At 45.9% G+C, this 19,412-nt stretch overlaps 1 protein-coding gene across 6 annotated transcripts in view; it reads left to right on the forward strand.

Annotated features, from left to right (window-relative positions):
* The window catches only part of FHOD3 (formin homology 2 domain containing 3), a 495,977-nt gene that overhangs the window by 212,201 nt on the left and 264,364 nt on the right, over positions 1-19,412 (forward strand). For all 6 annotated transcript variants that reach the window (XM_082640045.1, XM_082640046.1, XM_082640047.1 and 3 more), the window contains exon 5: positions 864-969. In XM_082640045.1, coding sequence (XP_082496171.1) covers positions 864-969 — 106 coding nt within the window. The remainder of the gene's footprint in view (positions 1-863; positions 970-19,412) is intronic.

Genomic DNA, 19,412 nt, shown 5'->3' on the forward strand with positions numbered 1-19,412 from the left:
ATCTGAGCACCTCTGAATCCCCTGCAGGGCTTTTTAAGCACAGGTTGCTGGGCTCCACAGTGGAGTTTCCTATCCAGTAAGTCAGGGTGGGGCTGGGTATTCTACATTTCTAACAAGTTTCCAGGTGATGCTTAGGTGCTTGTGGGTCTGGAGACCTCTCTTTGAGAACCACCAGATTAGATGACTCCTGCGATTCCTTCCAGGTCTTGCCTTCTGTGATCCGGTCTTCAGGCTGACCGCCGTGGCTCTTTTGAGCGACCGTGTAGCCGCTCCAGACACACGGCCGGTTCTGTGCTCTGCGTCCTTGCTTGTTCTGCAAGCTGCACAACTTGGGAGGTGGAGAAACTGCTCCCCTACTTTCTCAGATACCATTTGCAAGATGCTTGTAACCATCTTTAGGGACTGTCTTTTGAAACACACGAGTTGCTTTGAATCCTTTACAAGATGGTCTGTGCTGCAGCCCAGTGTTTCCTGTGTTGAAACCCAGCAGGCTTCATGTGGCTGGTCCCTCAGGACCTGTGGGGATACGGAGCCTGGTGATTTCTAAAGAATGAAAAACAGATCACTATAAGTATTCCTGACAGTCGGGGGATTCATTTGCTTTATCTTTATTAGATTGCCCAGAAGGCAATAATTGGTCTTTGGCAAACAACGATGTGAAGACTGGCTGTAAAATTCCTCTGGCAACAGTTAAGATGCCTCATTTGAATAGAGCAGAACAATCTTCAGAGGTCGCGGTCTGGCGTCAAAGGCTTGTACATAGTTTTCACAGAACAGCCTGGATGGAGGATGGACTGGGACAGTATTTGAAGTCTTTTTTTTTTTTTTTCTCTCTCTCTCTCTCTTTCCCTGTTTCCTGCCAGGATGACAAGGATTTGGTGCATGAATTTGTAGTGGCTGAAGGTCTGACGTGTTTGATCAAGGTGGGAGCTGAGGCAGATCAGAATTATCAGAACTACATTCTGAGGGGTAAGTGATGCTGGGCGTGGGGCGGGCAGCCCCTGCTGCAAGGAGGGTCTGGGGTCACCTCCAGGAACTTCGATACTGAGAGCTTTTTGAAAGATTTGGTTACGGAGTAAGGAGATGAAGACATCCTGTAGCAAAAGAAGACCCCTTCAGGTTTTATCGATTCCTCGTAACTAATCAGTGACTGAGTTCATTTTACTGACTTTACCTGTAGTCTCTTCCCAGTTATTAAGAAAAGAATATTCTGCACACTAGGTTCTTTATAATCACTTTTATTTGGTGAGGAAAGCTACACACCAAGTGGCCTTGGGTAAGGCCTGCATTTGAACAGAAAACCCCTCAAAACTGAAGAGGCCAGTTACTTCCTGGGAAAAATATTGTCACCTACTTGGGTTATCACTGGGAGTTCCTGTAGGAAGTGTACATTCCTCACCAGGTCCTCCTGTTTCTGACTTGGTAGGTCTGGGGTGGGCCCAGAATTTGCATTTTAAAGAAGGGTGCTGAACGCTACCTCCGTAATTTCGTTTTTTACAAAGTGGTGCGTGTGTGGTGTTTGAAGCACTGATTACCATTCCAGTTCATAAAGTTAATGCTCTTTTCAGAGTTTGAGTATTTTTGTGCACCTTCCTATAAATAATTTTATTTGATTCCGTAAAATCTGTGAATCGGCAGGGCAGGAATTGTTAGGTTGGACCATATGACATAGCTGTTATCAACAGTTTTGACTTACCAAATGAAAAATTTAATATAGTTCAATATTATCTTCATTTTGCAGTTGAAAAATCTGAGTCTCAAAGAGGTTGAGTGTTTGCCTAAAAAATCATTTCCTCTAGGGTGAAGTTGAGCAAGGACCGTGGTCAGGCACTGGGGCACATCATGACTGATCAAGGTTCTGTTCCCCCTTCTGCATCTATGCCTGTAACTCCACAACTCCGTGTTCATATAAGGAAAAAGAAATACCTCCTTTTCTTTCCCTTGGATGAAGGAAAAATACACGAAACGTGTGATTTAATATCAAATGTCCTTGGTTAGAGTTGAATGAGGCAGGCAAAACGAAAGTCTCCTGCAGTGTCCTGTTGTGTTTTACCCTGAGAAGGTTCCTTACATTCTGAGTTGTGACCCAGCACCTCGAACTCTCTGAATCCTTCCCCATTTTCTCTGCTCCTGGAGAGCCACTGCAACAAGGGCAAAAGCAAAAGGGAAAACTGAGGGCTCATTTAAAAAGAGTTTTAGGGACGTATTTTTAAGTCAGTGTTAATTGTTTCTGTTCATTTTGATAAATGCCAAGTGTGCGTGTGAGAGAGGGTTCCTCAGCCTCAGTTTCTCAGCTCCACGGTGTTTGTGAGTCCGGGGAGGCACCTCCTTTTGTCTACCTTCCATCTTTCCCTGGGTGTGGGGTAGGTCCTCATTATAAGCTGTCAGCAGAGATGCTTTATGGATGAATTTTATGATTTCTAGTCTCAGTATGATTAAAACATTTATATGGAAACTTTTTGGTACGTGTACCAAATTAACCATAAACTTTGTCCTGCTGTGTTGCCTCTGAATGCAGCTGTCCTTCTGTGTCTGAAGAAATGCATACAAGCCTTGATTCTCATTCTTACATTTCCATCCACGCTGGCCCAACACCTGGAAGAGGGGATGGCATAGGAATAAGGGTGGGAGCAATTCCTCTCTTTTATTTTCCAGGTTACTTATACCATGGATGCTCATAAGTTGAACCACATGGAAAGAAATACACCTAAAATGGCCTAATTCTGAATAATGGGTCCAAATTGACAGCGTATTTTTTGCGAGGTTTAAAGTATGCATCATTTTAACTTAAAAAAGAAAAAGTCTTCCCCAGTGGGCGCTGGTATGAATGCACAGACCTACACACACCTGTATGGAACTAATAACCATCTACATGTTTATCTTTATTCTTCTGACCCTTACCTAGGAGTGTATATGTGCATTTTTATAGAGCCATCATCAGTGTGAGCATCTTTGTTCATCTGCATTCAAGTCTGTGGTGAGGAGGGTGGCTCTGCCAGCGGTGGTCAGCCCCCTCTTATCAGGAAAGCAAAATTCTCATCAGGAGCCCCCCGCAGACCTCCCATGGATTAGAACTGGGTTGTATGGCTGCCTGTAGCTGCTAGGGAGGCTGGCACAGTGGGTGTTTGGCTTCCTGGACTGTAAGGGGATGTAGCAAGAGAGAAAGGCCTGCCTTTGTGCCTGCAGGTTACTCGTGTCTGCCACGTAGAGGGACTTGGGAAGGAAAAACTCAGCCCAGCGGAGAAAGCCTTCCAGTAAGCGGCCCGGTGGTGGCCTGGCTGGAGGGAGAGAGGGCCTCCCTGCCACTGAGTGCATCATCGTACAGGGGCAGGGTAAGCTCAATGGTTGTGCAAGGTCCCAAATGGTGAATTGTGTCAGTGGTACTTGGCGGTAATGAAAGATGGTGTTGACACAGATACTTCAGCTAGGCTCTCCGCCCCAGTGTGTGCAGTGGTTTATTAATCTGCAGTGTTCTGATCTGCCCTGGAAAGGTACCAAAAGCAGTTAACGAATGCTTGAGAATCAGAACTCCCAAGCACAGCCAAGGGAGAACCCTGCCAGCCACCTGCTGCTTCTCTGTCCCTGAAGAAAATGCCACCGAGGTAAGATCCTTACTTGCCTCTGAGTTTCCACTGCCACCACCAAGGCCTTGCCTTCTGATTTTGATTTTCCAGTGATGTCTATTTAATGGAGGCCAGACGGCTACCATCTGTTACCTGGGAAACGAGCGAGCACTCCCTCCCTTTCAGGTTACTACAAGATGTCCTGCTTTCCATGCAACCGAGGGGCCTTTGCATGCCCACCCCACTTCCGCTGAGTCTCAGAAGACTCGGGGTGACCAGGGCACCGGGTGCACACACATCAGCACATTTGGACATATCTGACTGAAGCCCGTGCCAGGAAAGTGTACTTCTGAGGGCTGTAAAGGACAGATTTCTTAGGCTGTGACCTTTGTGTTTTGATACGAGGAAACTATCGTTTTTCCCCAGCCCGCATGTTGAGTTACCCCTTCCTGACCTTGAAGGCATGTAGGCTTTTTTAGGTTGTGATCAGCTGCCGGCAGCCACCAGACATTTGCAATCAAGGACAACCTTTGAATTGCCTCTTTGTCCCACCTCATTTTAACCAAATTACCTTGGGTGAAGGATGGTGAGGCCTGTTGCAGAGCAAGAGAGAGAAGCTGGGAAGAGGTTTTTAGTTTTGTAACTCACCATTCCCCGGGGAGAACACGTCATGCCCGCTCTGGGCCACTCGGGGGAAGCAGAGTGGAGGGCGAGGGCAGGCACCTCTGTTGTGGTTTACACACAAGGCGGGGTGAGCAGGTTTAGGATTGGCCAGTTTGCATTATGTCAGTGGGCCCCGGGGCTCTGGCATGTGAGAAGCCCACATGGCTGCGGGTTGGGAGTGTGGACTTGCGCTGCTGGAGAAGGGGACTGACTGACTTCTAACCAGAGCCTCAAAACTGGGTCCGGACAGAGTTGAAAAACTCTCTTACAAGCCGTAAGGTGGGCCAGTTGTCACCGTGCTGTGGAGGAGCGTGCCCTTCATGAAGTTTCCTGTTTCTGTGTGACCATATGTGAGGCCCCCGGATGCAAAGGAAACACGAGCATTTGGAGGACCCAGTCCTTTCCACATCTGCTTTTAGGACTCGTTTAAATTATCTTTATTTTTGCACTCAGCCTTCTGTCAGCTCTTTCTTTTTAAGGCCCAGGAATCTGTTGCTCTGTGTTGAGGATGTATCTGCTGAGAGGTAAAGATAGGTTTTGAGTTATGGTGTAGCCTAGCACTCTCCAAAAATGTGAGCCGGCTGCTGGGAAGAGGTCTTAAATGCACCACATGTAGAAATACTATTTATCCGACATTATTTTTGGATGGCTATAGCTAATGATCTAAAGGGTTTGTGTGTGTGTGATCACCAGTATCTAATATATATCTATAGTGGAATTTTATATCTCACAATTATTCTTATTGAAGTAGGACCTTGAGAACTATATTCCTGGGAACTTAAACTTTCCGCACACATGCTGAGCCTTCACGATGGGCCCTGTCAGTCCCTGGGAATGAGCCGATAAAACCAGGATACAGCTCTGCCCTGGAGAAGCTCCCTGGGAGGTGCTGCCTCTGAACCACTATACGCTGTATCGAAAACATCTCACGTGTTTAGAAATTGCATATAGGTGATCTGCTTTGGGGAAGAAAAGAGAAAGAGATAAGTAGGATCAGTGAGACCAGTTGCCTTTTCTGGCTATACCTCCAGAGAAGCTGCCTCTTAAGGGCTAGTTTTACATGGAAAAATTAGATTTGATCATTTCACCTAAAGCAAAGTACCCATTAATCCTAAAGTACCTTAGTCATTATCAGAGCTGGATAAGATCTTAGAGCTCCTTTAGCCCAACCCTTGCATTTTAGGAGAAAACTGCAGATATTTTGTTTGCTCCTGTGTTTTTTAAAAACGTTTTAATGGCTGTCAACATTTAAAAATCGGGAGATTTGACATAAAAAAAATCCAGACTTCAGGTGTCCTTGGAAAAACCGGAACCAGAGAATTTCAGTGCCTTGCCAAATATCACTTAAACTAATGGGGGGGAAAATGCCTTGTGTATTAGGGGGTCTGTTAATGAGGATCAGGGCTTGTGGTCAGATAGCTTCTGTTGGCATCTACATCACCAGGAACCAGGCAGCGATACAAAATGATCAGATGGTAATCAAATGATGATTAAACTAACATCCTGCATCCCAGGAAAACTTAGAAGTTTATCTTTTGACATTTCAGAGTGAAAGAGGAGAGCAGAGGTTGGGTTCAGACTATAGATGGGGAGGGTAGGGAGGGGCCCAAACTGGCACCAAGGTGAGGAGATGAGCACAGAAGGGGGAGAGCTGCTTACTTCCTCAATCAAGCATCCCTTGGCTGCTGTGTTCGCTACCCTCCAGCCTGGCCTGACTCTCCTCCACCCCCTTACCCTAGTCCTGAGGTGCACCAGACTGTCTCGGAGGGAACTTCCTCTTTCTTACCTCTTGTCGGGTCAAGACTTCAGGAATCAATCATGGCAGCCATGTGGCCAGTTGTGTGGATGACACAACAGCACAAGTGTCCTAGAAGTGTTTGTCACCAGCCGCCCGGGGAGGGGGAAGTTGAGACCAGTGTCAAGGGCAGAATCTTCCTTCACTTGATGTTTCTCCTCTTGGTCAGTCAGTGTGACAGGAGCCGTTTTCAGTAAGGAGTCATGTTGGCTGGCACAAATTAGCAACCCATTGGGCCAAATTGGACCTGCAGAGATGAGAGTGTCAGAGCATCAAGGTCAGTGACGTAAAGGTGGCCAAAGATGGACATGGCTGACAAGAAAACTTTGTAAAAACTGAGTGATGTAGATATTTTTCTTAAAACAGAAATAGCTTTATAACTTTTTATTGTATAATTTGTGAGCACACAATTGTCTGAAAAGCAAACAGCATAAAAAGAAAAACATGAAAATCACCCATAATCCCACAAAACGAAGACCATATTCTACCCACCCACGTACATACTTGCTTTGCACATGCCTTTTACAAAAATGAAGTGTCCTGTACATATGTTGTCAACCATGTCTCCTGGAAGGGATCAGTGGACCTTGGCAGCTGGCTTTGTGATGGCTCCTAGACCTTGGCACAATTCTGTAACTTCTTTAAACCGCTGCTCCCTCACCTGTAAAAGGGAGATAATACCTTCTTTATAGGAGTGTTGTGAAGCTTAAAGAGCTCATAGGAAGGTCTAAGTAAAAGACTGAATTGTAAGTATGACGGTTGTTATCAATAATAATCAATGATATTAATGCAGTAACTACCCGTAATGGGCTGAATTATGCACCCCTCAAATTCATATTTTGACATCGGACCCCCCAGTCCCTCAGAACATGACTGTATTTGAAGATAGAGCCTTTAAAGAGGTAATTAAGTTAAAATGAGATCACTGGGCCCTGATCTAGTACGACTGGTATCCTTATAAGAAGAAGAGATTGAGACACAGATCTGTCCAGGGGGAGATGATGTGAAGACATGGGGAGAAGACGGCCATCTACAAGTCAAGGAGAGAGGCCTCAGGAGAAACCAACTCTGTGGACAGTTTGAGCTTGGACATTCAGCCTCCAGAACTGTGAGAAGTAAATATCTGTTGCTTAGAGTTGTTGGGTTCAAAGGTATGTACATTTTTGTGTTGCTTTTGCTTGAATAATTGCCGTCTAGGGATGTGTGAATTTATGTTTCCACCAGTGATCTCCACTTCTGCTTATTTACCCCAGGTCGGGGGTGATCATTTTTTTGTAATCTTTGTCATTCCTGGTCATTAGGGTGCACTTATTCCTACAGACCAATTTTATAGTCATTTTTTTAAAGTAGCTTGTAAATTTTACTTGTCATTGTGTTAATTTTGTCCATTAATTTGGGAAGAATTGACATCCTTATTTAAAAATTCAAAACTATTGCCTGCATGCTCTTTCATGGCCCGGGACAAATCCTTTGCAAGTTCTCCGTCTAACTCTTGTGTGCAATGTCCATTTCCTTCTTGTTTGTTACAGAATTTTATGCATATCCCCCCAGGTGTGTTTGTATTTTTTTTTCTTACTTATTCATTTTTGAATTAGGTCTGGTATTTACCACATGAAAGGATGAAAGGATTCTCTTGGGTCTTTTTCCTGTTTATTTTGTAAACTTGGTTTGGGAATGTCATCTAAGAGAGGTCTCTCTTGCCCTCCTCATTTTGTTTTAATCAGGGAACACTCTGTGTCTTGGGGCCTGGGTTCCTCAGTTGTGGCAACGGCTTGGTTAAGTCAGTCAGGCTCATGGTGAGGTCCTTTTCCCTGAGGGAGAGTTAGCTTCCTCTTCCTCTGTGTTTGCATGTCGCAACTCTTCCTTTGAGGACTTGGATGAGTAGCATGCCTGCTGGAGACTTGGTCTGTCAGTGCTGGGCGTTCACCAGCTGTGGCGTGTGGGCTGGGAATAGCTGGAGAAGCTGGGCCACTCATAGCCGTGGGACGTGGTCTCCACATTTTGTTTGTTTATTTGTTTTTCTTCTCCGCTGTGGTTTTTGAGACCTCTGCGTTTGGTGTCTAATGTTCTTTGTGCCTTGGTGTATCTCACCTCAGCCTGACCTTTCTGCTCACACACCTGGCACGCTGTTGGGGACATGGCCTCCAGGTTGAACCAGCCACAAACCTGCTGTGAGGGGTTTGGTCAGGGCAGGAGAGCCACAGCCCGCCCTGCTTGGGGAGGGAGGCTGAGTCACTCCTGCCACTGCTGTTGGTGTGTGGTGATAGAAGGGTCACCCCGAGTGCTCTGAGTGTCCCATCTGTGGCCCCTTTTGCCACCCTTGCCGTCCTCACCCTGTGTCAGGCCTGTACCCCTCTTAAAGAAATGGGTCAGAGAAGAGTCTAGAGCTGCACTTATGTCTTTCCTCTCTCAGCCTGTTCAGGCACGGGGGCCAAAAATGGACTCATGCTGGGGTACTTTATGCCTTTCCCGTGGCCCGCATGACCATGGGATACTGTGGACTTGCCCAGCTTTTCTTCAGGACTTTCTCCCAGGAGAGGGAGCTGGTTGCTGGACACACCATTCCCCACGGCCAGCTGCAGTCTCTGGTGTATCTAGATGGACCCCTCAAAGGCCGTGGGGTGTGGTTGTTACCCCAATCTCAGGGCTCGTGGAATCTCTTCTTCACTTGTGCTTCTCATTGGTCGTTTGGGTAGGTTGGTAAGGAGGGGGTTTGGAGGCTTCTGGTTGTGCTGCTATTTTTCTGGAAGTGCGAACTCATCAGAATCATCATCGCTTATGCTCTGGGTTCTGCCAGGCCCTCAGTCTGCAGCACTGCGTGCAGGAACGTGGGGTCAGGTGGGTGAGGGAGCGAGGGAAGGCCAGAGCCGGGTCCTGAACTTCGATGGGACAAAGCGCCCTTTGTTTTTCCTCTGGGTTCTCAGGTGAGAGAGGCAGATGCTGGGTTAGACCGCAGGTGAGGCAGGCAACATGCATGACCCTGAGCCCTTCACCACATTGGGCAGCAAGCAGGGTATCTGCCTTTAACATCTAACTCTAGATGAGTACTTCCAGCTTTAAACATGGTTTTGGCTTTCCTCTTCACTCCCTTGCAAGGTATTTTTTCCCTATAATTAGATGACACTGATTTTGGTAAGTTTACCTTAGAACGAATGAGGCTTTTCCTTCAAGTTTTAATTTTTCTGAAGTAAAAATCAGTGATTAATTCTGTTCAATTCTGTTAAGTAGTAAAAAGAAGCACTTCACAGGATAGTCTTTATGAAGCAATACACGGCTAGGTCTACCTGGTCAACATTATCCCCGACCTGGAGCATCATTAGGCCAAATCATGTGAAATTGCTGATATGTGACCATTAAAAAAAAAGTTGTTTTTTTTTAATTTATTTTTGGCTACGTTGGGTCTTCGTTGCTATGTGCGGGCTTTCTCTAGTTGTGGCGAGTCGGGGCTACTCTTTGTTGCAGTGCGCGGGCTTCTCATTGCGGTGGCTTCTCTTGTTGCGGAGCACGGGCTCTAGGCACACGAGCTTCTGTAGTTGCGGCGCACGGGCTTAGTTGCTCTGCGGCATGTGGGATCTTTCCGGACCAGGGCTCGAACCCGTGTCATTGGCAGGCGGATTCTCAACCACTGGACCACCAGGGAAGTCCACGACCTTTTTTTTTTTTTTTTTACCGTAGAAATGGCAAAGCTGAATGGTTTAACTTAATATTATTATCATAATTTAAGCTTGACTTGTTCCTGGATTGATAAGATGCTTCTTTAAAATTCACCTCGTGTTCTATGTAGAGTCATAGCCCTCCAGAAATTCAGGCCAGTTTGTAGACCAAGGTAAAAAACAAAACAAAACCAACCCCCTTGCCAAAAAACCCCTAAAAACCCTTGCTATTTTGTTCAGTCGTGCATTCGAGCACTTCACCCTGTCATAGTCACAGCCAAAGAGATTTCTCCAGAATTTTCCTCTCCATTAGCAGCCCCCATCTTCTTCTTTTATCTGAGATGAGAAGGAAAAAAGAAAAACAAAGTTATTTGGCCATTCCGATGTGTGGAATTTTCCGCGACTGAGTCTCGTTGCTCTGTGTTCATCAGGAATTTTTCCACTTTATTTACACCGAAGATGTGCCTCTGCACTCCGTTCTTCTCTCCTTGTTCAGTGGACTTTTCCAGAGGAACTGCTGACAAGGTGTACCTTGAATCACAATTGTTATTTCCTTGGCTATAACCTTATCTCACATATGATCCTTTATAGGGTTTCTGCTTACAAATCCAGGCTTACGATAGAATAGAATGTCTTAAGCAAATTTTAAACCTAGCCTCAAACATAGTTTAAAGTTATTTTCCTGGCTGCGATTTACTGGGGAAATGTCAGTTTCTGTGTTCATAGATTCTTGCCTTTTGGAGTTTTGAGGGCTCTTGGTAGATTGGGCCAGCCTCCTGCAGGGCACCGCTCTTTCTCTGGGCACAATGACTTCCCCAGCCACTGATGTGCACGAGGTCCCCAAGCCCAGATCACTCTGCAGCACCTCAGATCTGCGGAGCTGGCGTGTCTTGGGTGTCCCCAGTGCACTATGTCCAAACCCCAACCCGACAGCTTCACCCCCCGCCAGCGCGCCATGGGTCTATCCAGCATATGGATGAAGATCACAGTCATCCATCATATTCGGGTACTACTGGAGGCCTCCCAGACCCCTCTCTCTCACTCACTCTCTGTAATCATCAACTATCAAATTTGGGCTCTTCTACCCTCCACCCCCTTTCAAGTCCTTTCATCTCTTTTCATTCCCAGTTTTAGAGTCTGAGGTCAGACCATCATTTTTTTTCCTTCCTGATCTGCTCTCCTAGCCCCCTAACTAGTCTCTCTGCTAGAGAGAGACTAGTCCTAGTCTCTCTGCTTTCAACCCTGCCTTCCATGGTCCATTTTGCCCCCTGTTGCCTGGTTGACCTTCTACAGTGCCCAGCTTGTCTCCTCGGTCCTTGGCATACATGGCTAGTGGCTTTTCTCATCCTCAGATGAAGTCCTGGCCCTCCCATGTGGGTAGCGCCCACCTTGGTCCTACCCTTGTGTACCTGTTCAGCTCTCTGCCTGGCCTCAGCCTCACCCTTTCTCACCTGGTTCGCGCTTTATCCTTTGCTTCCTGCTTGTCCTCAGGATGAGGCTCAGATACAGTATTCTGCAGGAGACCTTCCATTGCCCCTCTGGTATTTTGGCGCTCTCTGCATACCCTGATCTTTTTTTTTTTTTTTAACATCTTTATTGGACTATAATTGCTTTACAATGGTATATACCCTGATCTTGACACTCACCTCACTGACAATAAATATTTGTTGAGTATAGACTATAGGCCAGACCCTAGGCTAATTCCCTGCACCGTACTTGGCTGCCTTCGTGTCAGTTCCCATCCTTGACGCCAGGCACATTTTAGGAGCTCAGTGAAAAGCGGCTGAAGGAGAGAGTAGATGAATGATAGAATGTCTGCAGGGAAGAGAACTCACAACTCTTGAGGAAGCTGCTGGTTTGTACTAAGAACTCGATAGAGCCTGGACTTGCTAATCTGAAGCTTTAGCTCACCAGATCTTCTTGTTTTGGAAGCACTACAGCACACGTTGATTTGTTTTTGGTACTTAGAAAAAAAAGCCAAATTATTGAATTTTTCTTTTTGATAAGCTTACTAGTTCAGTTCATCAATATAGTGAATATCTTGATATTTTTACCATTTTCTTTATTGAAGTATAGTTAGTTTACAATGTATTGGTTTCAGGTGTACAGCAAAGTGATTCAGTTATATATATGTGTGTACATATATTCTTTTTCAGATTCCGTGTATATCTTGATTTTAAATTTGTCATGATTTCCTGAGATAAAATACACACAAAAATGGGTTATACTTTATAACTGGATTTGGTTCTCAAGGAATTATGTACCTGCCACCAAAATAGATATGTTATGAGTTCCTTGGTGTCAGGAACTCACAGACTTTGTGGCCCCAACTCCAGCCTGCTCTTTGGTGTCATGTAGATCTTCAACAGATATTTGATGAAAAAAGAAAGAAAGAAAGAAAGAGAGAAAGAAAGAGAGAGAGAGAGAGAGAGAGAGAGAGAGAAAGGGGAGTCCCCAGAGACATGACACAGAGCTCTATTTGATGAAGAAAGAAAGGAAGGAAGGAAGGAAGGAAGAAAGAAAGAAAGGAAGAAAAGAGAGAGAGAGAGAGAAAGAGAGAGAGAGAGAGAGAGAGAGAGAGAGAGAGAGAAAGGGGAGTCCCCAGAGGCATGACACAGAGCTCTGTCTTGTTTTCTGAGTGATTGTGGGTAAGTGTGCAGAAGATGTGAAACGGGGGACAGCAGTCATATGCTAAATGATGAAGTGTGATTTGGAGGGTTTTCCTCTGAGTTGGTTTTTGGTACCCTTGTTACATCAACCGCGTTATCCCTTGCTTCCTTTCCCCTGCCTCTTCTTTCCCCAGCTCCTGAAAGCCAGGCTCTGCCAAAGCCACTCCTGTGCTAAGCTGGCCTGACTCATTTCTGGAGTCTGTTCCCACAGGCACAACAGTGCTCCGTGGCCCATGCCGCACACACTCATCTCTGCCCCCAGTGCCTTTTTGGCTCCAGGTTTTCCTGAAACACTGTGAGGGCACCTGACTGTCCCAGAATTAGAGCTCGACTCCTTTCTCTCCCAGGTAACCCTGTCCTTGGAGCTGGCCTTGATCCTGCAAGGGTTTAAGTAGGGAATAAGTTTAGATGTAGTTAGATAAGTAAGGGTTGTTTTTGGAGGAAGGGACAAAATTGTTGCTTTTAAAGGCAGATTAGGAGCAATGAGTAGGAGTTACAGGAAAGTGGTTTTTGACTGAAGACGAGCTCCAAGAAGAGAGTTGGAAGATGACTTGATTTCTCTTGCCAATGTAAACTGATCAGTGGTGACTTTCTGGAGCATTCTGTTGAGGATTCTGAAGCCACATCCAGCATCAGCAGGAAAGAGTGCCATGACTGATTAGTGATGTCTGTCAACAGCTTGAGACGTGGGGAGTGAGAGCAGGATACCAAATATGGCATTTGCTTATTCTGGGGAACACTAGGCATTTTCGGAATGTTTGTTGAGTTGATTTCAGACAGGTGTGTGGGACAATTAGTTTTCCCACCCCAGAACACACTGCTTTGCATTGGAAATGTTCCACCAGAGCCCAGGTTGGTGGCCTGTTAGGGCTGCTAGGGTTGGGTAGGGTGCTATTGGGTGACCTCATCGATCCCTTCCAGCTCTGAGATTTCTGTGATTCTAAGTGAAACATAAAAAGCAGAAGGGATGGAAGCAGAGCCATTTGACTCTCCCTCTTCTGCATGTTCTGTAGCAGTTGTTATAGGATTCCCCAGGCCACCACCAAGCCTATGTTGTCCTTTTTCAGAAAATTTCAAAGAAGACCATCTGGTTACATGGCATAGATTCCAGCCAAGTCATTGAATAGAAAGATAAACTGCCCTTAGTCATTTCGGGGCCAGCATTCAAATTTATCTGCAAGAGTTTGAAGGATTAGCAGGGTGAGTGTTGGTTTCTATCCAGGAGTTCATCTGTACATGGTGAGGTCAGGAGCACAGGGGACAGTGGTGGCCTTGCTCTTTCTCCAGAGCCTGAGGACTGGGAACTCAGAAGACTCACAGAAACATTGTGGGTTGGACTCACTACTTAAACATGGCTGGGCTGGAGAAGTGGGTTGGGAGCGAGGCCCACAATAGGGCCACCTCCTTGGCTGCCTTCTTGACTTCCCTGGTATCTCTCCATACCACCGCCCTCGTCCAGATAGTTTCTCTCCCTGTGTGCACCTAGCTGCCCCACACCCTTCATTCCAGATGCTCTTCCTGTCCTTTCCACCAGGTCTTAACTGGAGGGTTGCAAGAAGATTGACCTCCTCCCAATTTTATATTTCGTTGCTTTTTGTTAGTTTGTGGCTCTAATTTGTCTCTGGTTGGAGGCCTCAGTAAATGAAGTTGGGTTGGTTCATTCATTCGTCAGTGAGTGTGACCTGATTACCTTACCTGAGCCAGTCACTTTGGGGCCTGAGTATAGAGAAGCAGAGAACGATACAAACTAAATAATTACAAGTTGTGCTGTTAAGTCCAAGAATAAGGTGCTAAGGAGAGGAAGCTTAAATTTAGTTGGGAAAGTGACAGGCATACTGTAGTCAAGGCAGAGTTCTAAGATGACCCAAAAGATTCCTTTCCCCGGTCTGTGCCCTATATAATCCTCTCCCCTTGAGTGTGGACAAGACCTGTGATTATGATGGATGTGTGAATATCACAAAACCATGATTAGGTTGCATTATATGGTAAAGGCGAAAGGGTTTTACAGGTGTAATTAAGGTCCCAAACCAGTTGAATTTGAACCCGTTAAAAGGAAGCTCATTCTGGGTGGGACACGCTCTTCTGTTGACCTTGAACAAGCAAGTTGCCATGAGTTCTACAGCTGCAAGGAGACTAATGCCGCCAACAGCCACATAAGCTTGGAAGGCGAGCCCAAGCCTCAGATGGGACCACAGCCCCAGATGACACCTTGATTGCAGCCTTGAGACACCCTGAGCGGAGGACCCAGTTAAGCTGTGCCCGGACTCCCGCCCCATGGAATTTGTGAGATAATAAATATATGTTGTTTTAGGCTGCTAAGCTTGTGGTAATTTGTTATATAGCAAAAGGAAGCGAATACAGTTATATACAAACAATTGCCATACAAAGAGCCATCTGGATGGGCTAAAATTGGTACAAAATACCGTGTGACCTCACAAGAGGCCAACATCTTGGGGAGCCATTAGGGGAAGGCTTCATGAGGACAATGACTTTGTATTTTCTTCTTGGGCCTTACAGGCAACCACATGCCTGCTGCCCATTCCAGCTGAGCCCCCCACGGTGCCCTGCTGCTGCTGGAGTCATCGTCTCTTACACTTTCCTGAGACCCCTCACTAGGGTGGTGGCTGCTCCCTGGGACCTCTCAACTACTGGTGGAGTCCAGGCCCATGCAGTTAAAGGGCTCTGTGCTGCACACCAATGGGCAACTAAAGGAGAAGGTGATCCAGAAGAAAGTTCAGTGTTTCCAGTATGCCAGCATTAGGAGAGGACATGGAGGTCTGAAAAAGATTGGGCTGAGTTTTATTTTTCTTTTCTTTTTCTTTTTTTAAATAGTTATTTATTTGGCTGTATCACATCTTTTATTATTATTATTATTGTTTTTAACATCTTTACATGTTAAAAAAAACATGAGTTTTTTTTCTTTAACATCTTTATTGGAGTACAATTGCTTTACAATGGTGTGTTAGTTTCTGCTGTATAACAAAGTGAATCAGCTATATGTATACATATATCCCCATATCCCCTCCCTCTTGCATCTCCCTCCCTCCCACCCTCCCTACCCCACCCCTCTAGGTGGACACAAAGCGCTGAGCTGATCTCCCTGTGCTATGCGGCTGCTTCCCACTAGCTATCTATTTTACATTTGGTAGTGTATATGTGTCCATGCCACTCTCTCACTTCATCCCACCTTACCCTTCCCCCTCCCCATGTCCTCAAGTCCATTCTCTACGTCTGCATCTTTATTCCTGTCCTGCTCCTAGGTTCTTCAGAACCATTTTTTTTTCTTAGATTCCATATATATGTGTTAGCATACAGTATTTGTTTTTCTCTTTCTGACTTACTTCACTCTGTATGACAGACTCTAGGTTCATCCACCTCACTACAAATAACTCAATTTCATTTCTCTTTATGGCTAATATTCCATTGTATATATGTGCCACATCTTCTTTATCCATTCATCTGTCGATGGACACTTAGGTTGCTTTCATGTCTTGGCTATTGAAATAGTGCTGCAATGAACATTGTGGTACATGGCGCACCTGGTCTTTGTTGTGGCACGCAGGATCTTCGTTGCGGCATGTGGAATCTTAGTTCCCTGACCAAGGATCCAACCCGGGCCCCCTGCATTGGGAGCATGAAGTCTTAGCCACTGGACCACCAGGGAAGTCCCTGGGCTGAGTTTTAGGAAGAAAAGGGAAGTTGGTAAGCAATCACATGGGTCATCTTGCCCATGAATTAGAGATGGTTGACCGGGCACAGGGGCTCCGGGGCAAGTCTTCAGAAGTGGTTTTTGCTCATCTTCTTCCACATCCACACCGTTCACTCCTTCACACGTTCACGCATCCGGCCCGTGCCCTGTGCAGAGAGCAGCAGTGGTGGGGGTTGGGCTCCAACTGAGTCCCCTCACCGCAAGGAACTTGGCAGTGCTCTGAGGATAGGAGCCATCAAGTAAGGGTGGATATACACAAAAACACTGTATTAAGTTGGGTTTTGGATGAAAATCCTGAAATCCTGTTTTTTCTCTCAACTTTGCTTGCATGAGCATTATGTTTCCAAAGGTGGTTGATAAATTTTAAGTACTTCAGTCCTATAGAATCCATTTCAAAGACACAGAAAACTGTTTTTCAGTTATTCTTTGCTCAGTCGGTCAAGATGTTTGCTTTTCAAAATTCAGCTTTTCTTTTTTTCAAAAAGAATCAGCTTAATGTATCATGTTTCATGGGAATTTCATAAAACATGAAATATGGTACTTGAATCAATTATTCATTCTCGTGTAGGCAAAACACAGCACAAAGTTTTCTAGGCATTATCAGGCTTGAAAATAAAGGAAATATGTGATTTTAGGGTTTGTTTCTAAATTCCATATGGATTACAAAACCCCTCTGATATCAGTTGAAGTTCTAATGTGAATGGTGCTTGGAACCAAGAATGGCTGACCTTTTTGTAAATTACAGTTGAGACCGTAGGAACCTTCCAGACCTACTAAGAAGCACGATTCGTTCCCCACCTGCTTGAATAAGCAGATATTCCGTGGAGGCTTCATCTGGACGCCTTGGCACCGAGGATGGGAACAATGGCTGATGCTGCAGAGGCTCCTGGGAGCGTGATCACATCTAAGACCTTTCCGGCTGTTCCCCCGGGGAGCTGTGCCCAGTCAGTGTTGAGCAGGGTGGTTGCTGTTGGACTCTTTAAATCAACAGGCAGAGGCATATTGTCATCTGAATCATCTGGTCTAAATTAGATTTTCTGACTAGTCATGCACTGAGAAATAAGTATAATTTCTCATAAAAAGGGATTTCTTTGGAATATACAGCAAGTACCCTGTGAGTGTTCCTCTCATCTGCCAAACATTGAGAGATGGTAGCAGTGCTGCCTGTCTTGTAACTTGATGGACTTCTTGAACAATGGCTAGTGTTCTTTGCCCTTTGCCTTTGCAGGCTTCTTGGTCACAGGACACAGCAGAGGGCAGTGGTTTGGGGCTTTCTCTCCCTATGCTGCTGACGGCAAGGATCGTAGGCATACAAGAGCTTCCCAAGCCTGCTGGCTCTGTCAGCTTCTGGGTCTTCTGTCATCTAAGTGCAGTGCTGTCTCTTGAAAGCCACCATTACGAGCACCTTTGGACCACAGTCTATGTTCCAGCCATGGGACCCATTCACTTGCTTGGCTTATGGCCGTGGAAGTGAGAAGATGAATATTTATCTTGCCAAGGGGGTAAGACGGCCTCCACTCTGGCTCTGTGTTGGGAGGTACCTGAGGTTGAGCTGCGTGCAAGTGTCTGCATCTACTGTGTACTTGACCTCTTCGTGCACGCTGACCCTTCTTCTCCTCCTTGTCTTACTGCAGGGTTTCTCTTTACCCTTTGTGACACCTGTCCCCTGACACCCTTCCCGTGATGCCTTCTTGGGGGACCCTCCCTAAAGCCCTCTTGGGATGTGGTCTTCCCACCTCACAGAATATTCATAACCATTTGTCCCCTTGTCCTTCTCCCCAACTGGATGGGGTCCTCCTTATGGACCAAACACTCTTATTTGCACCTGGATCCTCCATGTTCCTCTCTGAGCAGGCAGCTCAAAAAGAGCATGATGCTTGCAACGCTTTTCAATAAAGGAGTCAACAAGTGACTGTTGTCCAGAGGATCTCAGGGAGAGAACAAATCTGTGCAATATGGATAAGGCAGAGAAGTCTTAGAAGCAAAAGCTAGAAAAGCAGAGGGAAAGACCCCAAAGAGATGAACGTGATTATTGCCAAAGCCACGTCCACGCACATGTGGGCAGTTAGGTGGAACCTCGGCATTCTTGGCTTGTCGCATTCAGGCTGCCATGTTAGGCGATGGGAACCTGAGAACATGAGCCCCGTCTTGGGCATTTGGACGGCTTTGCTGGGAAGAGAGCGCTCTGCATTCCCGATCTAGAGCCCTGTGTTTCCCAAGAACGAAGTCTGCCTTTTCGTTGCGTACTTCCCTTTTTCCTGTGCAAAGGGCACAGCTGAGAGAAGCCAAGGGCCATTGTGGAATGGTGTAGTGAGTGATTTCATTTGCTCAGTGTATGTGGGGCCTGGACTACACATGAAGCTCAGCTGAATGCCACTGGCTTTCTTTGTTAGCTGGACTTCTCGTGGTATTGAAAGCGAACATGGCTGATTTGTCGGACTATGGCTTGAAGGTTTTGGGTGCTGAAAAAATTGACTTCATTGCATAGCTTCTGTCCTTTTAGAAACCTGGACTTGAGCACATTACCTCACCTATTTCCACCCCTGCTTGCATTGCCAGTGTGCTGTGCTGAATCACCATTAACCTCGCTTCGCTCACCCTCACTCCCCTACTTAATGGGCTGATGTCAGCTGGACAGAATGCGGTACATCACAATTAGCTCCTTATACTTTCCAGAGGGGATTCTGACCCCAAGCAAACATCACCATCATTTGCTATAAAGAGGGGGTCTGGAGGCAGATTTCTTACTTGGAGTTTTATAAATAGATGTGGCTGTCGCTGATATTCAGGCCAGCTCTGGATGTTGCTTCTGAATATCTTGGTGATTGGAAGTTCCTGTGGTTGTTCTGGAAATGCAGCAGCATTCAAGGACAGATGGGTTTAAATTCAAATTCCTTATCAGACTGATACAATTTGATGTGTGATTTTGTCTGTTCTTTTTCTGCTCAGCTGACCGCTATGAGACAGTGAGGCAGTGGCCATGTCTTTTTCCAGTATGTTCATGGTTAAGATTTGGGAGCGGTCTACTTCAGCCACTTTATATTTCCAGGGGGAGAGAGGGCCTTCACTGAATAAATGTATCTTACTTTCTGATCTTTCTTTTCAATATTAGGGACTAATGAGACGTAGGGTTTGGGGGGAGTACTTTCATACCACATGTATTTAAAAGATGTAAGAAGGCTGAGGCAGTCTAAAGCCTGAAAAGCTGTGTAATTGGAGTGGAAGTCTGTTGTCCAACATTGGAAGTCAGGTCTCTGATGAGGTTCCTTGCTGGGCTGGGTAGTAGCAGGTGCTGTGAGGTTTGGCTGGATTCTGGGAGCATCGCTTTCGACCTTGGGAGCCTCTCCTTGAGAGACACCA

This window comes from Mesoplodon mirus (genome assembly GCF_964341445.2).
Source record: "Mesoplodon mirus genome assembly, chromosome: 13".
NCBI classification, from domain to species: Eukaryota; Metazoa; Chordata; class Mammalia; order Artiodactyla; family Ziphiidae; genus Mesoplodon; species Mesoplodon mirus.